This window comes from Lepidochelys kempii, chromosome 2 (genome assembly GCF_965140265.1).
Source record: "Lepidochelys kempii isolate rLepKem1 chromosome 2, rLepKem1.hap2, whole genome shotgun sequence".
Lineage (NCBI taxonomy): Eukaryota > Metazoa > Chordata > Testudines > Cheloniidae > Lepidochelys > Lepidochelys kempii.
Window position 1 is genome coordinate 194,307,152 of NC_133257.1, and position 19,323 is coordinate 194,326,474.

At 42.3% G+C, this 19,323-nt stretch overlaps 1 protein-coding gene across 13 annotated transcripts in view; it reads left to right on the top strand.

Annotated features, from left to right (window-relative positions):
- Positions 1-19,323, top strand: part of TOPAZ1 (testis and ovary specific TOPAZ 1) — a 99,143-nt gene that overhangs the window by 25,049 nt on the left and 54,771 nt on the right. For 12 of the 13 annotated variants that reach the window (XR_012157495.1, XM_073333336.1, XM_073333333.1 and 9 more), the window contains 3 exons: positions 3,729-3,844; positions 4,996-5,081; positions 12,350-12,487. Coding sequence is in view for 12 of the 13 variants with exons in the window: in XM_073333336.1 (XP_073189437.1) it covers positions 3,729-3,844; positions 4,996-5,081; positions 12,350-12,487 (340 nt within the window). In the remaining variant the exon portion in view is untranslated. The remainder of the gene's footprint in view (positions 1-3,728; positions 3,845-4,995; positions 5,082-12,349; positions 12,488-19,323) is intronic. The other variant, XM_073333334.1, reaches the window with a different exon arrangement.

The following is a 19,323-nucleotide window of genomic DNA, read 5'->3' on the forward strand; positions in this document are numbered from 1 at the left end:
AGGTGTCTGTCTTTAGTAGCACAATGTTTGCAGGATCTGTGGATTCTTTGGTAGAGAATCCCCAGGTACACACATTCCCCCACAGCAAGTGCAGCCCCTGCTAGCAGCACCAGCCTCTTCCCAGATGGGGGGCTGAGGGACTACCTGCACTTGCTGTGGGGGAACAGATCACCTTATTAGTTCCCCTGCCATGCCTGCGTGAGGGTACTACACCCATGTTAAAAAGTGGACGGGCATGGCCCTCCCACTTTTAAAAGTGGGGGGGCATAGCTCCCCTGCCCACCTCTCCACCCCTGATTCTAGCATTCCTGGGTGGAGAGGTGGGCAGGGGAGCTATGCCCCCCCACTTTTAAAAGTGGGAGGGCCATGCCCGTCCACTTTTTAACATGGGTGTAGTACCCAAAGGAGGCTTGTTTTCAAAGTATTTCCATTTTACAATCCCCAGATAATTATGTTTTGCAGATAGATTGCTGCCTTTTTGTTTTCCCAGTTTTCAGCTTCACCATTTGATCTTACCTGTACTCTCTGGTTCTCTCTTTGGGATCATGGTAGCAATAATACTGGCTTTAGGGAAGAAGGAAATTCAGTTGTGTCTTCCTGGGCAGTTTTTCTGATCAGTGTGTTTGCTCCAGCTTTCTCTGTACAGAACAAAGTGGTACAATTTCTGGAGCATCCTGGATTTAGAACAAACATTCATATGTGGTGCCAGGGAAGTCAGTCATAGGCCTGGGCTGAGGATGAATACAATCCAGTACATGATCTCCTTTCAGAAGATGAAGATGGCTGTAATAGAAAATAAGTGGGGCTACAGAAACAAATCCAATTCTTATTAGAGCCTATTGGAATTCTGATCTCATAAACAAGTATACTTCAATGATCCAGAGTCCATATACCTATCCATTAATTGCAGGTATCCCTCTGTGTATCTGCCTATCTTATCCATTGGCAGAGATCTAGCTCTAATGTATATTCTCTGTTCCCCCAACTGGGAAATACTGGGAGTCAGATTTTTTTTAAGGGACCTTCCCAGTTCAGTTCAGGGAATTGGGTACCAGAAAGAGAACACCACATCCAGCTGCTGGCATGCAATGATTCATTGAGATCTCAGAGCACTGTTCTTTCCATGGATAACAGACCTGTTCTTGTCACGATACTCAGTGTGTCTGATAGGGTTGTTACAACTGAGAACAACACAAACAACCCTACCCCAGACAGAAATTCTCCTGTTCTGGGTGAAACAAAATTTCTTATCTCCTATGTGCACTGCTCACCAAGGGAGAGAGGAACACTAAGACTTACATGGCAGAAGCCTGAGTAGCAGAGTGGAACCGGTGTCCATAAGTATTCTCACTCATCGTAAGTCGATATAGTGGGCTGGTAATCAACCTCTTTGCATTTGGAAAAAATAAAGTATTTTTGGGAGCCTCTGTCAAGACCCAGGATGTGAGGGGATGAATGACCTCTCTTAAAGCTGTGGAAGGACCCTGCTTTGTCTTCCCAGCTTTTCCACTGCCCCGGAGGACGGTACAAAATCTAGGAATTTGATAGCAGAAAATATACTTTTTATGCCTTTCTTGTTGTAGGGGCTATGGCTTAGTGGCCTGATAGTATTGTATCTTCAGAGGTCTCTTTCTTGCAGAGGAAGTCTGTTATTGAAAAACCAATCTTCCATCTGGGACTAGACAGGCTTGAAATGAATACTTGGATAAAGTACTTATTTCTCTCATGGATCCCAAAAAAGAAAACAAATGCAACTTATTCTACTGGCCGGGCAGGGGCGAGCACCAAAGCAGTCTGGGGCTCAGGCAGGGGCGAGCACCAAAGCAGTCTAGGGCTCAGGCAGGGGCAGTAGACCAACACAGGCCTCCTGGCCTAAGGTGGGGAAGCTTTCACCCCAGGGGTGGGATGGTAGGGGGACACGGGCCTACCGACTCCACCACGTCCCAGCCCAAGGCCCTAACAGTGGCAGAGTGGTGACATGCTGACATAGGATCAGGCCAGCACTTAACCAGACGATCATTTAGTTCCCCTGGGCTACTTCCTACATCCCCAGGGTTTAGTACCTCTAACGTGGGGATCCTCTGTCTCCTCGGGGAACTCTTATGAGTCCTCAGGTGGCAGCTCCAGCAGCTCCTTAGAGTTTCTGTAGGCTGGCAACCCAGGGAGATCTGGCCAGTCCTCAGCATGGTGGAGCTCCTTATAGGTAGCAGCAGGCGGGATGCGTCTGTCTCCCTTGGCAGCTCCAGCCCACCTGAGCTCCAAGGCCCGTCTTTTGTACTTCCCCTTCCTGTCCCACCTCATAGCTTCTGGTGTGTTGGGTGTAGATTTCCTGGTTCTGCCCACTGGGGGAGGGGGGGGTGTGTTTTTGGGTCCCTCCCTCTCAACCTCTGAGGGAGGCCATGGCTTCTCACTACAGCCACATAGCCATCAATTCATAAGTTCACCGAGTTCTTCATATTGGTCATCCAATCTTAGCCAGTCCCATTTCCTCTCTTTTGGAAGAAGTCTCCATGCTGTGGTGCCTCAGGGAAGATGTAGTTTATATATAATCTACCTTGTTTTGGATGGCTGCATTTAAAAGATGATCCTGCTTCCCACCCTGGAGGTACACTATTATGAAAATACCATTGTAATGGGTCTGTGAACCTTAGCACGAAGAAGAGGAAAATTTTTATCCGTCCTTACCTGAAGATTTCCCTTCTTAGAGTAATAAGGTCCATAGATGCGGACCATATGGGAGACCAGTGGATTCCTCAGAATAGAGTTGGAAATTGACATCCAAGAATTTGGATTTGTCATTGTTAGGTGTAATTTGCCATGCTCTTTAGTAGGAGAAATCATGCTTCTTCCTCAAAGTATATTAAGCACAATCTGTTTGAATCATCTTGGCTGTAGAAGTTACCTCGCTGGATTGAACTTTGCGGGGATGGGACATTCCCATACTGCCAGTGACTGACAGGTCTGGTTCTGCCCCCAAAACTGCAAATAGGCTGACGTGCCCATTGTAATGCATCTTGTACCTTATTACTCAAAGAAAGGAAATTTTCAGGTAAGTAGGGATAAATTTTCTTATTTCTTTAACTATAACCAGTGAAGGAAACAACAAACATCTTGCTGCACTTGCTGAAAATATTCATACTTAGAAAAAATATACTGTTTAACAGTGTTGAGCATATATATTTGAAATCAGTTGTGAGGTAGAACACTTAATTGGGGCTCAGGAATATTTTCCCTTTGAAATATTGTTAAAAATTCTTCCTTTTAGTGTAATTTGTCCATTAGAAAATTATAAGATTTGCTCTTCAGAAGCAACTTTATAAGCCCCACAGATTTCATCTCTGGCAGGGAAGATTCAGCAGTACTTAGAAAAGGATTTAACTCAAGCATACACTTCAGTTATCCCAACTTTCTTTTCAGTTTTATGGCAGAATTTTAAACAAGTGGCTCACAGGTGCTCCCTCCACCAAGTTACTGCATTTAACTCTTAATTACATAGTTGCTATCGCCTTCTCCCTGCTTTAATATAACTATGGACAAGTTGAGATAATCTTTCACTAAAGCAATATTGGGGGATTGCTCTTCAGCTACTTAAATTTACAGTGAATATTTAAGATTTGCTTTAATCGTTGAAGAAATTATCTAGTGTTTTATAGTTAATACATGACATGAAGAGTTAGAGAAGCACTTGTCTTATTTTGTTAAACATGTGTTTTTCTTTTACTATTTAGCAATGATTCTAAATATATAGAGTTTGTGAGCAGTGAACTTCCGTTAGGATTGCAACCGCCATCCCTGCAAATAAATGCCTACCAGGAAGAGACAGTACTGAAACCCTGGATCAAAGGTATTTTATTCTGTAATTCAGTAGCTTGTGCTTTAGCTTCATGCTCCATTTAATCTACATTTTAATTAGAGCACTTTAACTTCAGCTGTTAGGGCTCATGCTTCTTTAGAAACTTGATTGTATTGTCCCTTTAGCTAGCATTTAGAGAGAATTCTTCCATAATACCTACATATTTTGAGTTGTCCAGATAAGAGAGTTTGTTAGGGGGCTCCATTTCAGCATCTTAGCATGATTTTTGCACACTGTCTGGTGTACTTTTTTTTTATTTTTTAGAATCGGGTTTTTCAAACTGTTAATATGCATTTGCTGTCATTTCTGATTTGAGTCAGATACTTATCAAATATGTTGGATTTAATGTGGGTGACCAGAACTCCCTCCTCAGAAAACATTTGCTCTTGAATGATTGCCCATACTTAAAGTTGAAAAATAAAAAAGAGTAAATCTAAAAAGCTCTAAATGATGCTTTCTGAACTAACTGGAGGAACCCCCAGGGAAGAGGCTGGGGAGGGGGTAGAAAATTGTGACTGGAGCAATAAGATTATTTTGCTTATTATATTCCCAGTTAGTTATTTGGAATAAGAAGTATAAAGATTTTTTTAAAGTGACTAGTGATTTTTGGGTGCCTCTGTTCTTGGGTGCACAACTTGAGACACCATAAATGGGTCTGATTTTCAGAAAGTTCTGAGCACCTGCCCTTTGAAAATCAGGTTCTTTCAAGGAGTCAAATTGAGCACCCAAAAGTTGAGGCACGCAAAAACACTATTCACTGTTTGAAAATCTTAGTTTAGTTTTTTGAGATATATAAACAACACTTGTATTAACTATTATTCAAAGGAAAAAGTCTTTTGTCTTATACGGTGGGAGGTGTGTACATGACATGTGTATAGATAAATATGATTTTATTCAAGTCATTCTAAAATTTCGTGTTTTCATGGTGCAAATATTTATAGTATATCTGATCGGTTTTCCTGCTACAGTGCAAAAAGTAGGCCTGTCTTACATATGTAGGAAATAACCTGAAATGTCATTAAAGGAAAATAATAATGAGCTGTTTTCAGGATTTAATTAATTTAAAGAAAACTAAGATTCATGACTAGTGTATGACCCATATTATTACGCAGTCCATTAAATATTCTTATCCTGAATCTTAGATTTCAGATACTCAGGAAAAAGCTCTCTTTTGCCGTTGCCAAATTCTGACTGTTATGAACCATGGAAAATGGACAAAAGTGTGATGGTAAGTTGCTAAACACTTAATGAACGCTTGTAATAATGGGTTAATTTTGTTCATTATGGACATTTAAACAGTTCTTCATAAAAATACTTAGCCAAAACTTCAACCACCTTAAAAATGGCATAATTTAGTGAATAAATAGTGAATAAAGTGCATAATCAGTGATGAACAAACATGTTCAAAATGCAGCCATGTTGGCTTCTGCTCCACTAGAAAAACAATGGTTTTTGCTAATTGGGAGGGATAGTAACATTTTTTTTTAAGGTTTAGCAGAAGCTGCAATGTCTGTTAGATTGATCATTGGACTGAGGATAAGGGGACCTGGGATATCATCACAGCTCAGTCACTAACCTGCTGTGTGACTTTGGACAAGTCATTTCAACTCTCTGAGCCCATAACTTCTCCCACTTGTAGTCCGTTTTACTTATTTAGATTATAAGCTTTTTGGGGTGGAGACTCTTACGGTGAGTATGTGTACAGTGCCTAACACAGAGTTAGGGTTTTTTAATGTTTTCATCAGTTTGTTACACTTTTTTAAAATATATTTACATTTTAGAAGAAGTTAGACACTAACTATACTTCTTTTCTAATGAAGATGGAAAGGAGAAATTATATTACTTTGAGTGATGGTCCCTATGTGTTTTGCACATATGGGTATGCATGCATGCCATGCACCTGAGTCTAGAGATTTTTACTAAGCAGGGTCCATTGGTTCACACATGTGCAGTTCTCCTTGTACTCTGAACTGAGAGTATAAGAGGCAGTGCAGACCAGCATCTCTCCATTTCCTTCTTACCGCCACGTGGCCTGAGTCAGAATCTGCTTCTGTCCACAGCTTCCTTTGACTGCTTCAGTCTGTAAATGTATTGTAAATAGTTTATTTTGTTCATTTACTCTTTGGTCTTAAGTACTAGTGTAGTTGTTTTTCCCCCATCCTGGGGAAATTCTTCCTGGGAGGTAAGTATTATAACTAGGTTCAAGAATTGTTTCCTTTTCAGTGAGTGATGAACGTTGCCCTTACTGCATAGCTGAAATGTGAGCCTCACATAGGTGCAGCATTTGCCATTCCTTCCCTCCCAGAACTTGTGAGGGTCAAGAGCTAAGACTTAAAAAAGCATTTGAGGGAGACACCCCCCTGTTCCCCATATATCAACCTCAATCAACAGGCAGCACCCCTTTGAGCACAAGCTCAGGACTTGAGGTTAAAACTTCCAAGCCTAAGAAGAAGGCTTCTCATGAGATTAAGAAGAGACAAGCTGCCTTTTTCCAAATCTGCCCCAGAGAAAAGAGATTCCTCCCTGATTCCTTCAAAGTCGGGAGAGTCCTCGTGCATGGGTCCTAAAGACTGAGGCGTGAGTAAACCTGTTCAGCGGGTAAAGGAGCATAGATTCATTGGTTTCTATACCAGTTTCAATGTGCAGATTGAAAGACAAACATCCACCACTACTCCCTTCGACATCCAGATCAGCTTCTGTGCCAATGTCATCATAGCCACGGAGGAATCTGACTTCTACTGTGACCAGGGAAGCACCGGATCCAATGGCTCCACTAACTGACTCATCCTGTGCCCCAGAACACTCTGAGACCTACATCTCCCCAGAGGACATTTTTGCTCTCTCCTGTTCTCACTCCCCACTCCTCTCAGGTCCGTCTTTATTCAGAGACGGTTATGCAGGAGGAAGAAGCTATCCTGGAGACACAGAAGAAACTTCCTCTTCCACCCGTGAGCCTGAGTACTCAATCATTGGTACCCTTGGTTCCAGCGGAAGTTTGGGATCCAGTTTTTTCATCCGATGAGTCAGCAATTCAGAAGAAGGCAGATCATACAGAAAGCGGGCTGGACAGAAGCCCTAAGATATCTGGGTTCTGTTCTGTGACCATATATGACTTTCCAAGAGACATTTGGTACCCAGTGCCAGATGGTAGTTCTCAGCTGGTTGATTCCTTGTACTGATATTACTGGGGTCCTTAGGAGCTCTATTCTAGGCATCTAGGATCAATACATTTGCCTTACTTACCATCTCCTGGCTAACAGCAATTGGCCCCATCGGCGTATGCAGAAGATTAATTTGAACTGGATCCAACAGTTCTGGGAGCAATTTCATCATCTTCCATAGATGAGGAGAATACCCCATCTTCACCATCTCCACCTGATGACTACAGTCAGGTGCTTCTGAAAAGGGTGGCATCTGAGTTCCAGATACAGCTTGAAGAGGTTCAGGAGTCCCAACATAGATTGACTGACATCTTGCAACTTTTGGGTCCCAGTTGAGTAGACCTCCAGATTGAGGACACTATGGATCCAGCTAGAACAATGTGGCAAGCTCCTGCTTCTTGAACTCCCACCCCCAAAGAGGGCTGAGAAGTGCTGCTACTTTCCTCATAAGGGGGCATAGTTTCTAGTTTCTCACCAACTGCTGAATTGTCTCGTGGTACAAGCGGTTACTAAAAGATCCACATTACATCAACCCAAAACTATACCCTTGGATGGAGATATCCAATGACTCCCAGTGAGAGAGGTTTTCTCCTCTGCCTCTCTCCAATTTAGAATTTCTAATTATCAGACGACTCCTAGCTAAATATGATTTCACTAATAATGCAAAGTTGTGGGATTTAAAGGACAAGCTTCCTCAGGAAGATAGAGCTCGGTTTCAGTCCTTAATCAATGAAGGCAAATTAGTGGCCAAAACCTCTCTCCACGCCAAAGTAGGTGCTGCAGACACTGTGTCCAGAGGGATGGATACAACCATTGTCATGAGGAGAGATTCCTGATTATAATCATCAGGTTTCCCTAGAGAGGTGAAAAGTACCATTCAGAATCTGCCTTTTGAGGCAGTTACTTTGTTAAATGAAAAGATGGATTAATCTCTCCACCTTCTCAAGGATTCAAATACAATGCTTTGTTCTCTGGGTATCTATGTCCCTGCCCCTAAGAGGAAATGTCTACAGTGCAGGCACAGAGCAAGACCACCTCAACAACTATTTTACCATCAATTCCCCCTGGAACCATCACACAAATGACAGAGGGTACAAAGGCTCAAATACACAGCTTCTGCGACATCCACTGCCATACCTCACGCTAACCCACATCCAAATAATTTTTTGTTGGGACTGTCCAGACCCTTTATTAATTCCACATCATCCTGCCCCTCAGTTTTTTAAAGAACAGTTTACCCAATTTGCTTAAAACTGAAGGGGTTTGACAATAGACAAATGGAAATTATTCCATTTACAGCTATCTGAGTTTCTGTCCACCCAAACCCACAAACCTCTTTCCCAGTTCCTTTTTTTTGGGACCACTTTCACGAGGAAAATCTGTGTCAAGATGTGGACTCCCTTCTCCAGCAGGGAGTCATGTAAAGAGTTGCACCTCACCGTCAAAGGAAAGGATTCTACTCCCCATACTTCTTAGTCCCCAAAAAGAATGGAGGATGGAGATTGATTCTTGACCTGTGCTGGCTAAATGTATTCATCTGAAAATTAAAATTCCACATGGTCACAATGGCATCAATAATTCCCTCTTAGGGAGAAGGCAGGTGGTTCATTCTAGACATAAAAGGGGCATGCTTTCCCATAAACATTCACCCGTCACACAGAAGATCCCTTGGGTTCCTCCTTGGTCACGACCAATACCAGTTGAGTCCTTCCATTCAGGCTAACTATGACATCCAGGGTCTTTATAAAAGTCTTTTCACTGGTGGCAACTTGGGTGAGAAGAAATGGGTTTTATCGTCTTCCCATAGCTTGATGACTGACTACTTACAGCAGATCATACAAGGAAGTCCAGTTGGCAACCTGATTCCTGCTCCATCTTCTACCTTCCCCGGGACTTTGTGTCAACCATGAAAAGTCCACTTTGAACCCCCCCACAAGGTCCTTCGCCTTCATAGAAGCAACCTTGGACTCTAGTACAGCAACTGCCTATCAAGAGATTCCATGCCAGGAGCGATGTCATAAAACAGGTCACCCTCAGACTTCAATTAGAACTTGCCTTTTCCTTCTCTGCCTCATGCACACACATGATGCCATTTGCTAGGCTCTGTCTCTGTTGCCTGCAAACCTGGCTTTAATCAGTGTACTCACCAGAAAAAATCAATATCAATGCCAAAGTAACAGTTTCATCCAGGGTTCTGGGCTCTCACATCTGGTGGACAAAGCCAGAGAAAGTTCAAGTGGGAACTCCTTTCCTCACACTTACTTCTGAGGTTATCATCATTACTGATGCATCACTGTTTGGCTGGAGAGCTCATGTGGACAATCATACTGCACAAGGCATCTATACCTCTTGGGAGTCCAGGATGCCTGTCAATTTACTGAAACTAAGAGCTGTCCATCAAGCCTGTAGTGTAGTATCAAGCCGGATAGTTTTAGACAATATGACTGTCTTTTATATAAACAAACAAGGGGAAACAAGATCCCTTCCTCTGTGTGTAGAGACAGTCATTCTCTGGATTTGGTGTATCAGACTTCATAAAACCCTCTCAACAGCATATTTGTCAGGTTTGCAGAACTCCGCAGCAGACAGTCTCAGCAGATGTTTTTCTGAAGACCATAAATGGCAAATTCATGATTCGGTTCTGAATAAGATCTTCACCAAGTGGACAATGCCATCTTGGGATCTTTTCACCTCACAAGCAGCAAAAAAACCCTTTCTCCGTAGTGCTCCAGAGCAACTCTAGGTAGGGGCTCAAAGGGAGATAACCTTCTACTACCATGGAAGGACCACCTCAGATATACCTTCCCTCCCATCCCATTAATACCACATGTCCTGCAAAAAATCTGTCATTAAAGGGTTCCAGTCATCCTTATTCTGCCCAGTTGGCTGAGACAGTTCTAGTTCACAGACCCAGTAAGACTTTGTCTATCTGCCCATCAAAATCCAACCATTTCCAGACCTGCTAATGCAACATAATTGCACCGTCAGGCACCCCAACCCAGAACCATTGCAATTCAAGGCCTGGTATTTGGATGGGCATCAAATGTAGAGTGTTTATGTTCCAGGGCATTTCAATCCATCTTCTACCAAAGTAGGAAAGATTCTATTTAGCAAAATTGAAGCTTTTCTCCTTTTGGGCACAGCAATACCAGTTATCTCCAGATTCTACTGGGATCCCTGCTATTTTAGACTATCTATTTACTGTTAACACATAGGTTCTCAGTTACTTCCCTCTTGGTTCATTTGGCACAGGGGTTGTCGCAACAAATTTTTTGGTCGCCTCAGAGTGCCGCCACCAGCTCTGACAATTTTTCCTAAAATACTTAATCAACTTTAGGAAAAACAAATAAATATGCACATATGCATGTCCCAAATCATTGTAATTTATTTATGTAGGGTTTTTTTAGCATACTCAATAATAAAAATAACGTACAGTTGTCTCTGTTCTTTACTGGATCTAAACGGAAGAGAAACACAAATAAGATGCTTTGCACGTTCTTGTCTTTTTTTCTTACTGATTCTTTTGCTTTTTTTGGTTGCTTTTTTTTTTTAGACTTGCTAGCTACTAAGTCTGCTGTGAAAAGTGATATTAGCAAACACGCAAATATCACTTTTCACAGCAGATTTACTCAGCCCTGGCAATCCAGGGGACACATTGAGCCATGGATGGGGAGAGTGAGTATGGAGGTAGCGGGAGCCAGGGGCAATGGGGCACTAGGGGAGGCAGCGGGGGCCAAAGGTGATGGGAGAGGTGGTGAGCTCAGAGAACGGAGCCCAAAGCCCAGTGGCTGGAGCCTGCCACCCCAGGGCTAAAAGCTGACCCATCTCCCCTGGGAAGGTGAGGAACTCAGTGGCTGCTTGCTCCTCCAGCTTTTGTGCCTCCAGAGAGGTGCCACTGCTTTGTCCCCACCCCTCCCCCGCACCAATAACCACCCAAAAGGCTGTGGCCACAAGAAAAGCCCCTGGTGGCAGCATGCGGCCATCGTGGTCGCATTTGAGAACTGCTGATTTAGCAGCAATCAAAGCTTTTCATCCCCCTATCGACGACCACACTATTTTCACTCATCCCATGATGACTAGATTCCTGAAGGGACTTATTGGATCCTTCCCATCATTGGTGAAGTCAACACCTCAGTGAAACCTCAGCCTCCTCGTTCTTTTGTCTTTCATCAAATCTTCCTTTGAACCTTTAACTTCGTGTTCTATATCCCATCTCTTGATGAAAGTTGGCTTCCTAGTTGCCATCACGTCAGCCAGAAGGGTCAGCTAGCTGGGAGCACTCATAGCAGACCCACTATATACTATCTTCCACAAGAAAAGGTCTGTATTTGCCCACACCCAAAATTCATCTCTAAAGTAATTTCAGAGTATCACATGAGTCATACCATCCACTTAGCAATATTTTTTGTGAAACCGCATGCCTCTGATGCGGAAAGAATGCTTCATTCTCTAGACTTCCCAAGAGCACTGGCCTTTTATCTATAAACAACAAAAGCAATTAGAAAGACACCTAGACTTTTTGTTACCATAACAGAGAGATCAAGAGGTCTAGCTGCATCTGCGCAGAGACTTTCTAAATGGATCTCATTACCCTGTGTTATCCACTGGCTCACCTCCCTCCACTGGAGAGGTTGAGGGTCCATTCCATCAGAGCCCAAGCAACCATTGCTGCATCTCTGCAAGATGTACCTCTACTAGAAATATGTAGGGCAGCTACCATCACAGAACATCACACTTTGTTCCAATCTTCTGCTACAGACACAGCTATAGGGACAGCAATATTAGACAGCTGTGAAAAGTGATATTTATGTGTTTGCTAATATCACTTTTCACAGCAGACTTAGTCGCTAACAAGTCTAAAAAAAAAAAGCAACCAAAAAAGCAAAAGAATCAGTAAGAAAAAAAGACAGGAACGTGCAAAGCATCTTATTTGTGTTTCTCTTCTGCATTCTTGCACCTACCTCTTGTTTGACTACTGCTTGCTAATCTCCCACATGTGGAATACAGATTGGAACCAGCACTTGAAGAAGAAATGGAGGTTACTTATCTGTAACAGGTGGCTCTTTAAGATGTGCGGTTCCTATCTGTAGTCCACTACGCATCATCTGTCCCTTCTGCTGCAGATCATAGTTAGATTTGTGGAAGGAGAAGGAACTGTGCCGGTCTGCACTGCCCTAGTACTTCAGGTCAGAGCATGAGGAGAACAACTGCAAATGTGCTGACCAACAGACAGTGCTTACGAAAAATATCTGGACTCAGGTGCACGATACAGGCAGGGACCTCTCGAAGAACCTCCAGTTATAGACAAGTAACCCTCCATTTATCTGATGTTTAGGTTTCCCATCTGATCCAGCAGAACCTTGGGATGATTGAGTTGCCCCGTAAATATTGCAGATTTTATTTCAGTACATTGCGTGGCTGTGAGAGAGTGGAATGTTGGTTTTGGCATGTTCCTGAACAGGGAGATGAAAAGGTAAAAGGGGTTTAATTTGCGAGAGGGAATCCTCAATTTTAACACTTTCTATTTTGTATAAAATGTTTTGTATTCAGTTGAGTTCAGTGTGAGTTACCTTTGAAGGTGAGAAATCCGAAGTGGGAACGCAGGAGAACTCTTCCTTCCAGGTGCTTTTAACAATTCTTTTAAAAAATGTTACCCTAGAGAGACTGTAGAACTTGAGTCGGCATATTTTCAAGAGAGTGGACTGCAGCAAAATTATATAGAATTATAGTGTTAGCCCACGCTCTGTAGAAGGTAATGATGTATTAATGGGAATGCCTCAGTAAACCCAAAAGACCAGATAAGCAAACTCAGAAATTGTATACGCTCCAAGGCCATCTACGTTATGTCATCCTCCAAAAGATAGGTAGCAATGGCATGTACAGATAATATAATCCTCCTCAAAGAACTGGAAGACTGAGTAGAACTGTCCTTGTGTCCCAACTATGAAGCATCCTTGGCAGGTTCACAAGTATCCATAGCTTCCACCTAGTTTGCATGAGTCACCATGATTTCTAGTGATTCTGTATTTCAAGACGTCCTAAAAAATAACGAAATATTTAAAATCTATTCTCTATAAGATCTCCTTAGTGGCAACATTGTATCACTTATTGTTTTGCACATGTCCCACATGGTAGCCAGGGAAGTACTTGTGGAGATATTGGTTGAAGGCTAATAACCAGGCCAAGCACTTCATGGTTGCATCAGAGTATATTTATGGGAAAACTAGTGAATCAGTGCAAAAGAAGTGATTGAGCCCAAAAACAAGGAAAATAAATCTTGCAGGAACTTAGACCACTTGAGATGGGCTGGCCAGAGTTGAATACAGTATCCAGGTGAGAATGTGCCATTTTTTATAAAACGGCATATTTTCAATATTTTTTATCCCATTCTTATACTTCCCAATGTTCTATTTGTATTTGATCACCAGTGTAAATTGATTAGAGATTTTCATTGATATGTTCATAATAGTGAACATGTCTCTTATTTGAGTGGTTACAGTTAATTCAGAATCCAACATTGGAGGGACCAGTTTGAACTATTTATGCATTCCCTTGCATTTATCAACATTGAATTTAGTCTGCCATCATGTTTTCTAGTTAACCGTTTGTTAGGTACCTTTGGAGTTCCTCAGTCTTCTGTGGTCCTAACCTTCCTAAATAATTTTTTTCAGATGCACATTTTGGCCACCTCACAGTTTACCGATTCACTTTTCCAGATCACTTAATAAATACATTGTACACAGTATGCTTACATGGAGCATCCACCATAACCTTTTTCTGTGTTGAAAATTCAACATTTAGATTTTGTTTTCTTTTTGCCAGTTTCTGAACTTCACCTCTCACCATTGGTTACTTAAGGTGGGTCTTCGCAGCAGTTATCTTGAGTTATAACTTGAGCATTAACCCAAACTCAGCTCCTCTCCATGCACAAAAAAAACTTAGTTCAAGCTAAGGTGGTGCTTTAAATTCAAACCAGCTGGTCCTTCAGGAGGGTTGATTGACACTCCAGTAGTGCTGGTGCTCAAACTAATAATGTGGTGGGGATATAACAGTTTGTTATAAGCAATCCATCAGCAACTAATCCAGTCACTGTTAATCCAATCACTCTGTGCTGCTAATCTAATCTGTGTAGTTTTGCCATCTGGTAGCTCTCACTCGGGTAGCTCAAATGCAGTAGCTCAAGTGTACTAACTCGAGATAACTTTCAGTGAAGACAAGCCCATAGTTTTGAAACCTTCCTCACAAGAGAATGATAAGGAAGGTCCAAATAAATTATATCAGTTGGTTTTCCAGTGTCTGCTATCTTGTTGACTTGCATAAAGAGTTGAGCAGATTAAAGGGGCACAATTTTTCTTCACATAAACTGTGCTGATGTGTCCCTATCATATATTAAACTGGGTGAGAGCTTCTGAATCTGAAATTATGTACCTAGGGGGTTGCAGCCACCCTCCCTTCCATTATGGCTGGATGAAAAGCGTCCTGAAACTTTTCAGTTACAGCATGGTATGGAAAACATGAGATCCACTCATCTAGTTGTTTTAGAACTCTATTTAAACAATGGTTTCAAACAGATTTCCTAATACTGAAATAGGGCTGTAATACCCACCAATTATCCCCTCATACTTTACTTAGAGATAGGTGCAATATTTTCTGTCCTCCATGCGTCTAGTTATTAGCTGATTTTAATCAAAAATAGCATATGTTTGTTATCAACTCAGACACTTCATTCTTAAATTCCTTCAGAATTCTTGGATGAATACCAGATGATCCTGGTACTTGGTTTTTCTTTAATTTATCAGCTTCTTTACATTTCCTCCTTTGACATCTGAGTCTGACAGTGCCTTCTTTGTGTTGCATATAAAGAATAGATCTGCGGATAGATATCTCCCCAGTATCATTTGTAAGATTGCAGAGAAGCTAAATGGATTTTTATGTATCATTTCCCCTATCTCCCTTGATTGCTGTCTTTAATCCCTGGTAGACCAACATACCCACTGACTCACACAGAATTTCTCCTTTTATGTCTTTGGGTATTTGGACCTTCAGTTCACTTGTACTCCTCTTGATTTCTATCAGCCTTTTACGTGCCATAATCTTGTTCTTTTCTGTTGGCTTCAGTTGGGAAGCTTCCTTCATTCAGGAAACAGAAAAGGGATTTTAAACTAGGCTAAAAGGTATAGGTTCCAAATGAATGCCTACTTGCCTTCTTTGACAGAGAGACACAACAACTGTTTCAGAGAAGAGTGAAGCTGAGATTAGAGAAGGTAGATTCAGAGCTGTTTTCTCAAAACTGTAACTTCTGCATTTCCCATAAAGAGGGGCCTCCACAATACGAGCAAGGTTTATACCTTTGAACTTCAGAGGAACAACCAGTTCCTTCCCCCACTCCATATATACCAAATACACTCAAGCCAGGGAAGTAATTATATATGTGCTGCAGATCAAAGCAATAGAATCAGCCCCGCTGTCAAGGAATTTACTGTCTTTTTTTTCCTGCCTGTACAATCTAGGGGGATCAGACTGACTTAGGTCTAAAGGACTTGAACAAAAATATACTATAAGGAAATTGAAATACAAACTAGAAACTCTAAGGTATACCCTTGCATCCATTTCTCAGAACAGTCACCTGTACTGTATTTACATGAGGTAAGCATATCTATGTATTCCAATAAGAACCTCACACAGGAAATAGCTCCACTTCTGATACGACTAAGACCACTGTTAGTATAAGGCTTGCTATACTTGGCAAAGTATTCGTCGAAGTGTTTGTGGTTATAGTGATAGACCTCAGAAAAAAGGGAATTCATATCTGCCCCTTCTTGGAGGATTTCCAAATTAATCCATTAGAAATTAGGAAATAGCTGCAACTGTCTTTCTCCTGCAATAAAGGGATAACAAACATTTTCACAAGTCAGCTAATAATCACAGAAACAGCTACAGTACTAGTTGATATGAGATTACAAAAGGTGTTTCTGTCAAAAGAGAAGACTTAAGCATCAAACTAATGTGTTAGTCTTGTTCCCATTGTACAGTCTAACCTGTCTTTTGGAAATACCAGTCTCATAATATTCTAGTTTGAGGCTGGTTTCATGAGGCCCTCCAAAGAATTTGTTCTCTTCATCCAAGCAGTCAAGATCAGCCTTCACTAGCCTAAAAGTTCCCAGCAAAATAAACTCATTCTTAATGTGGTGAACAGCAAAACGGATTGTGAGCTTGTTATCCCATCCCTGAATCTCTGAAAATCAGTCACCTTGAATGAAGTCTCTAATGGTGGGGAATCTCACTTGGCCATTCTCACAGATCCTGGCCACCCACTAGGACAACTGTGAGGGGAAGCCAAGCTTGTGCACTCTGCATCCCCTGGAGTGTTAAGCTTCGAAAGCCCTGGCAGGCTGCAGCACTGGTTCCTCTCTTGGCTTCCCTGACACATTTCCTGGCACTGACTATCTGCTATCCCTTCTGAGAATTGGGGCTTTTTAGCTCACCTGTCTTAGGCCTGGAGGTCCAGTGCTGACCCCCAAAATACTCCGGTTACTTAAGCTTCATACCTTTGGAAGAGGGGTATACTTCCGGTTTACATTTTAACACTGTCAGGGACATGCAGCTTTTCTGAAGCAGTCAACACAGACACTTCGCACAGTTTAACACCTTTGTGTTTTTATATTCAATCATGTAAAGCACAGGGGAATACAGATCATACAAAGCAATAAACAAGAAATGCATGTCCCTGCCTCAATTTCCTCACCAATCCAGGGCATTCTTTGGGCTGATTTGTCCTTTGATTTGTCCAGGGTCCTTGGAGCTGTCTCGGCTCAGGAAAGCAGGCAGGGCTCCCTACTACATGAGGCTGCTACATGCTGGGTGACCTCTCACTTCTGGAGCTCCTCACCCAGCTTCTGTGACCTTGCTGTCTTCCACCATGATTCCTCTTCTTGTCTAGGCCCTGTTCCTTTGTGTTTCTTCATTTTAAATCCATCCTGGTCACCTGGCCTCTTTTGTTTGCCTGCTAACTTTACACTGCTCTTTTCTTCCCCCTCCCTTCAGATGAGTCAGCTAAATTGGTTTTTCTAAGGATGCAGCTGCTTTTTTTAATAACCTTTCTCAGGTCTAATTACTACAGTTAACCTTAAATATTTTTCTTTGTATTCGTCTGGGGTGTACATGCTGCAATCCCTGTCAGCCGTGGTGGAGCCATATACAGATAGACGCTCATAATAGCTGTTTTTCATAATATAACTTCATAATATCAATCATAATTCATAAGTTGCACAGATATAGCTCCAGTTCATCACACCCACTCAATGTATGGCTGGTGGCAATCAGTAGAAGCCTCCAGTAGTATAAACTGACTGGAAGTGATGGCCACATGTTCAGCTCTCTAATGTAATTAAGAAATAGCACATTACCTTTTTAGATGGCCTTTAGCAATAAACAAGGGGAATGAGGTCCTCTCCGCTTAGCAGAGGAAGGATAGTTGTCCAGTAGGTTAGGATTCTAGCCTGGTACTGGGAAGATCTGGTTTGAATTCATTGCTGTGCCGCAGATTGTGTGACCATGGGCAGGTCACTTAGGCCAGGTCTACATTGCTTAGGGGTCTGAAAAATCCACACCCCTGAGTGATGTAGATAAGGTGACCTAACCCCTGGTGTAGACAGCATACATCATATGACAGTTAGCACAGGTCAACAGTGGCACCTGCTCTTCTCTTCTTCGCGCTCCCCTCCCTCCTTTCCCCCCATTAGAGAGAGGCAATCAAGCTATGGAATTGGATGCTACCTACATGGCATAAACCCAATAGCTCTACACGTACCAGGAACTACTTGTCAGACTTCTTAAGCAGATAGTCTTTCAACAACCCACAAGCGATCATTGCAGAAATCCCTGTACAAAGTTTACATTACACCAATGGGGAAACTGGTAATAGATTCTTTACCACCACGAACAATGCCAAGTGTTCCAATTTCTGTTCTGAAGGAGGCAAGATCCCAGGATCTTTGCCGGATGCCTTCCTTCTACAGTAGAATTGGGGCCTCCTTTACACCTTCCCACTGGTTGTGCTAATCCCCAGAGTGATTGCCAAGGCCAGAGATGACTAGGCCATGCTCATCCTCACAGCTGCTTATTGGTTGAAGCAGTTCTGGCTGACAGATCAGTGACAGATGTCTACATAACCACTCATCAGATTGCCCAGACCTATTGTTGAAGGATTGGGGTCAAGTGTTGCTTCCAGACTTGAAGTTGCTGCACTTCATAGTCTGGTTGTGGACTGTTGAGCTCTATGGAAAGGGATTGTCTCTCATGCATTGATTAAATCCTGGCACAGAACAAGAAATTATCCACAATAAAGACTCACGCCTCCAAATGGAAAAGATTCTCTATGTGGGTGGCCCAACATAGCCCAGACGTGGTGCATGTCCCAGTACTGAAGATTCTTGACTATTTGCTGAAGTTAAAACATTCTGAACTTTTTCAGTGTAGGTCCATTTGGCAACAATACTAGCATTCCACACAGCCATTCTCAGTCATCTCTCATCTGTCCGTATCCAAATTCCTTAAAGGCTTAATGCACTTACCTGCCAGTTGGAGAACTTACTCAGGTAGGGACCTGAACTTTGTCAAGCCATTTCAAGGGTGCTCCATCCATCATCTTATTCTCAGAACAGTATTTCTAGTGACCATTGCTTTGGCCAGTAGAACGAGTAAGATTCAGGCACACATGGTGGAACCCTGTTTATCTCATTTCATACGGGCAAGTTTGTACTCAAATGTCACACAAAATTTAATCCCCATGGTGGTCTCTGAGTTCCACTGAAACCAATTAGTCAGCTTATCTCTATTCTTTCCAAAGCCTCATTCCATACAGGGGGAGAAAAAGCTCCACGCCCTGGACATATCCAGAGTTCTTTGTACATCAACAGAACAGTATTTTTCAGATTGTCCAAATGTCTATTTGTGGCTATAGCGAGCTGTTCCAAAGGTCAGTCCATTTCATCACAAAGATTTTCCAAACAGATGATAAGATGTCTGTCTTCCATCAAAGTGCATTCCACCAGAGCCCAAGTGTCACCGTCTGTACAATATGCTGATATCTGAAATCTGCAAGGCAACTAAGTGGAGCAGCCTACTCATGTTTGTCAAATATGTGCTGAATTTAGCTCTGAGATTAGATCCCAGATTTGGAGGTGTGGGGGTGTTACTCCAATCCCTATTCGACTGACGCCGCTTATACTCTTCATCCCCAACATCGTGTAGAGGTTTCTACTTGCCAGTCACCTATAGTGGGATCCACATCAACACATACTCAAAGAA